Raw genomic sequence first — 5372 nt, 5'->3', positions numbered from 1 at the left:
ATTCCAGCAACCCGGCAGTTCGCAGACTCGCAGTGTCTGCTCCGACAGTCACAGCTTTGTCCGATGATTTCAACCATCTCCGGGGTCTTTTCTGGCATACTCTGCTGTTTAGAGACTCCACAGGAATGGTTCAAAATGCTGGATTCAAATTTTACATTGCCATCCGAGAAGACATCATCATAGTAAAGGAAGCTAATCTAATTCCTTTTGAGGTAATATCAAACCCAAAAGTTGCAATAGAGCCATCCACTAATTACAGTATGCTGTGTATTGATGTGAGTCTAATAGCGAAAGACAGTTATTAAGTCCAGTTAGTAGTGAAAAATGTATTAGTATTTTTTATTGTAATAGGAGTATGAATATGCTTGTTCATTATTTAGCTAGAGAGGCTTTAGCAACCATTGTTAGGAGCAGTGTTTGGAAGGATTACGTCCTCCAAAAGTTTCAAATCATGTTCTGGCAGATCAAATGGCTTTTTGATTAATGAAATTTTATGAGTTTCAAAAAAAAATGGTTAACACTTATTGTTAGCAGTGGCAGACTCATAAATTTTTATAAAATGGGCAAAATTTTACTAAAAATTTATAAAGTGAAAAAAATTAATAGAATATAAATCTTTATATAAGGATACTATAAATTTTAAGGTGGTAAATTTACACTATTTGATTCTATATTAATATTTTTTTTCAAAATTTATAAAATTATAAGGTGGTGCCGACCACAAAGGCACAAATTGCTCACTGGTTCAAATTATTCCTAAAAATACAACTAAATCTAATGCACTCTAATTGAATAAAAAATCTTCTGTTTAAATATTATGAATGGAATTAAATTACAGTGATGAAGTATTTCAAGTCATATTCATTAGAATAAAATCGGCAAAGACCCAAATTCATTTGCAATTGCATGATAAAAAAATAAAATAGTAGTATATCCATTTGTTTAGTATCAACAAATTACAAATGCTCAATTCTGACCTGTATATTTATAAATAACTAACAATTTTTGATATTTGCCAGCAAAAATCCATAATTTATAAAGTATTGCTTTGAAGAAGCTGTAAGTAATTATATGAAAATGGAGGTGGGGACAAATTGCAGTTCAAGGCAGAGAGATATATATTAGATTGGTAGTGATGATTTTAAGCTATCTTTTTGCAGCTTTTTGAAATGGTTCAAGTTTGGTATTTCTAAATTGGTTACTGTGGGGACTTTATGTAGCTGTCAGTGACCATTTTAAATCATAGTTCACTTGAAAATAAAGAGTATATAAAGGTCAAGATTTTGTTCTGAATTTATCAAGTCGAGACAAGAAATGGCGATCATTGCAAGAGAAATTGGTGTATTGTTGATTCTTGCAGTGGTGTTTAGCCCATTTTTGGTTATTGGGCTGCATGGTTTTGAGGAAAGCAAAGATAAAAATATTAGTGGTATTGCAGAGAGAAAAAATAACTCATCTAATGAAGTTTTAGTTGAAAGCAATAGTCTTATGCATGCTGGAAATGGAGGAGCTGGAGGAGGAGGAGGAGGAGGAGATAATGGTGGCAGCAATGGAGGTGGAAGTGGAAAAGGTGGCGGCAGCGGCAGCGGCGGTGGTAGTGGTAGTGGGGGTGGTAATGGAAATGGAAAAGATAAAGGAAAGAACAAAGAACGTCATAGAAAGAAAAAAGGAAAAGGAAATGGTGGCGGCGGCGGTGGTGGAGGTAATGGTGGCGGAGGCGGTGGAGGTGGTAATGGTGGCGGAGGCGGTGGAGGTGGTAATGGAGGCGGTGGCGGTGGAGGTGGTGGTAGCGGTGGAGGAGGTGGGGGTGGTGGAGGAAAAGGTGAAGGGCATGGATGGGGCGGAGGAAGTGGCGGTGGAGGAGGAGGAGGAGGTGGGGGAGGTGGAGGAGGAGGTGGTGGTGGCGGAGGAAATGGAGGGGGTGGAGGAGGAGGAGGAGGTGAAGGTGGGGGTTGGGGTTGGGGCGGAGGTGGAGGTGGAAGTCAAGGAGGATGTTGGGGATGGGGATGTGGCGGACACCCAAGAAAGTCAACCGGAAGGAAGGGTTAATAATTAATCAAAAATTAAGGGTGGCCATGCAAATTTCTTTAACTAAGAGAGTTTCATCAAAAAATTTAAATGGATTTTTGGGTTTTTTTTCCTTTCTTATAATATGATTAGTATTTAGGTTTTCATTTAACATAACTATAATATCCATATGCAAGATTGTGTTTTATCTATTATTTGTAAACACTCTTTTGAGTGGACATTGAATAAAAAAATTCTTAATATATATGTCTCTTTTAAAAATTATAATTGTTAAAATCATATATTTAATTAGGTGCCTAATATATAATAACAAAATTAAAAGCAAATTACTATAAGATTCCTCACATATGTCATAATTTACAATTCGGTATATTTTATTTGAAAATTAAACAATTGAGTATCTCATTTTTAATTTTGCAAACAATTACAATCTTTTGATAAATATAGATACCAGATTGTTAACGGAATTAAAATAGAGGTACCGAATCATTTGAAAATGAGGTATCAAATTTTTAATATAACCGAAATTGAGATATCAACTCATTAACATAATTGAATGTGAAGTATCAAATCGTTTGAAAGTGAATAACAAATTGTTAACAAAACTAACAGAAGCCTTTAACTTTTAACATAATTCAAAATGAGATAGAAAATCGTTGGTTTTCAAATAAAAGGTGCCAAATTATAAATTTGATATATGAGGGGGAGATCATATAAGATCCTGAAGAGCTTTAGGACTGTCAAAGTGAAAATTTTGGATTTTTCCTAATATTAAACGGAATTAGATTCAGACTGAAATCGACTTGCAAGATGCTTTTAAGACTTCTTCTCTATATAAACTCAGCTTAATAGCTTTGTAATCAATCTAGTTTTTTCATTATTTTAGTTTACAATCAATTTGTCTTAACTTAAATTTCGTTTTAGTTATTAGAGTTATTTTAAAATTTAAATCTTCGAAACTTTGTTCGAAAACTTGTATTCCGAATAATTCTACGTTTTTATTCCAGTATTTTTTGTTCATATTATTTAATTATGTTTATTACTCTTGAGTTATTGGTTTCTTCAATTATTTCTAGCTAAATCTTTTAAATTTAGAATATTGTAAGTAGTATGGATTTAATTCAAATCTGAAATTTCATGTTCTATCTTTTATTATTCTTACAATTCTTATTATTGAGTTTTATGCTTATAATTGAGTAGCTAACAATTATATGATGCTAAATCAGTTTGTGCGTAAACGTCATTAAAGTAAATTGATTGGAAGAGATAACAAAAACGTATTTACACAACATGAGTCTGTCCATTATGTTTGCGTTGCGTGGCATGTGTGGATAAATTTTTTTAATGCTTTATTTATAATTGTCGGGTTATTTTATATTATCCTCCAAGCCGTAATAGTCAGGATGATTCGGGGTAATCGCGTTATAAATAATAGGTTAACATCGTCTACAAAATAGGGGGTTAACGAAGTTAGATTTATCCACCATGGCAAAGAATGATTAAAATTAGCATTGATAGAGGTTAGAATAAAGATTTGAAGGATTGACCATATGAAAGCAATATTCTAAATTTGCTTTTTACCATCGTTTAAACTACTAAATTAAATCAATAAAAAATAAATTACTATAGCCGAATTGAAAACGATTAACAGTTATGGAGATAAATCAGAGTTTAACAACTATTTCTATGCTATTCAATCCATAGATTATGAATAATTTATCTAATTGTGATTCAGGTTATTCTAATGCAACAAATTAAAACTCTCTTAAATCATAACATGGCAAAAACCGAATTAAATCAATTGCTAAGCTAATAACTACCTCTCGTATAATTATAAAATTAAACAATCAATCTAACTAAATCAATAAAGTAAACCTATAGTAGACATTTCAATAATTCACTCTCGAATAATTGAATTCTAAGTTATTGTATATAAATGGTTATTTTAAATTAGTCTTCTCAAGTTAAATTCATAATAATAATTTAAGTAATCAAGTCAAACCAAATATAAAGAACACTATATAAACAAAACACAATTATAGAAAACACTCATAATCCAATAAATTAAATAAACATAGTTAAAGTAATCAATCATTAATTAAGGATGTAGTTGCCCGTAACTAAAAACTAGTCAACAATAGCAAAAGAAGAGGCCATAATAGAAGAATACAAATAATAAATCTTTTGAATCTGATGTCTGCTCTTCAATCGTCGATTGTTTTTGTTGAGTTCAAAAATTCTAAAATTGAAAACTAATGGCTAACCCTAATACAATGGTTTAATTGGCTATTTATGGGTGTTTAGGGTTTTAAAATAAAGCTAATCCATACCGTGATCAAAAACTGTTCCTTGTTAGCTTTCAGTCTAATTTTGTGCGTCGATCTTCTTGTTCGAATCAGGGGCTTTTAAAACAAATCATGACTAGGTGAATATCGTGGCATGTTTGCCAAGCAACAAGCCTGCTCGACGAGCAGACATGTCTTTTTTCCTTTGTGCTCACCGAGCACATATGCAGAAGAATTGTTGAGCACAATTATAATTCATTTCCTTGTAGTAGTTGCTAGCTGAACAACAAGGCAAGAGACACAAGCAGCTTGTGCTTGTGAAATGGATGTTCATCGAGTATGAACCTCGAGCAAGTTATTTCTTCTTGGCTGCTAGCTTCTTCGCCCTCAGATAGATTGACGGATTTTAAAGGCATGAAATTCATGAATATTTTACACTTCACCAAAATTTATCGTTTGATATAATAAAAAGTTGTAAAACAATTATAAATTTTAAGAATTTATTATCTTCAAAAATTCCCTTATTTGATTTTCCACCTAATAACTGGAAAAGTTAAAATCCATCATATTTAAAGAATAGCGGATTGTTGTAAATTTTTATTATTTCAAAAATTATCTTTATAAATGCATGAGCTTATATTCTATTCAAACGATAGAATTTTTAATTCTATGGATTTCACATTCCATGAATTAAAAATTCCATTATTCATGGATTTCACATTCCATCCATTAAAAATCAATAGATTTAATAAAATTCATATAAAATCAATTTAAGTATTTTTTGCATCATCCTACAAAATATATTTTCTTATTTAATACTAATATACTACATGATGAACTGTAAGCAAGAGAAATAGATACTACATGATGGGCTTTATCATATATTTTTTTTCTTGTTCCATTTCAGAACGACTTTTTTGTCATTTCGCCTTTTCTGAAAATATATATTTGTTGTTACTTTAATTCACTTTATGAAGGATTGGTTCCTCCTATGTGCAGTTACAGCAGATCCCTCAAGTAGAAAGCGGCGTCTGCCAGCTGAATGGCATCCGACACCGG

At 31.9% G+C, this 5372-nt stretch overlaps 1 protein-coding gene across 1 annotated transcript; it reads left to right on the top strand.

The window, feature by feature from the left end:
- The first annotated feature begins 1314 nt into the window (after positions 1-1314).
- Positions 1315-4596, top strand: LOC126678558 (glycine-rich protein 5-like). The gene is made up of 2 exons (XM_050373453.1): positions 1315-1873; positions 4454-4596. Exons 1-2 carry the CDS (start codon positions 1315-1317, stop codon positions 4594-4596), a joined length of 702 nt encoding a protein of 233 aa, XP_050229410.1.
- The last annotated feature ends 776 nt before the right edge of the window (positions 4597-5372 follow it).

The sequence above is a fragment of the Mercurialis annua genome, linkage group LG4 (assembly GCF_937616625.2).
Source record: "Mercurialis annua linkage group LG4, ddMerAnnu1.2, whole genome shotgun sequence".
Lineage (NCBI taxonomy): Eukaryota > Viridiplantae > Streptophyta > Magnoliopsida > Malpighiales > Euphorbiaceae > Mercurialis > Mercurialis annua.
The sequence above is the reverse complement of the archived record's forward strand: the minus strand, read 5'-3'. Positions and strand labels throughout refer to the sequence as shown.

Bases quoted from the DNA above. Each gene is read 5' to 3' on its own strand.
- LOC126678558 (XM_050373453.1), top strand. From the start codon at position 1,315: ATGGCGATCATTGCAAGAGAAATTGGTGTATTGTTGATTCTTGCAGTG. The intron at 1,874-4,453 runs GTGGGGGAGGTG...AATCATGACTAG, and splicing joins CGGTGGAGGAGGAGGAGGAG to GTGAATATCGTGGCATGTTT.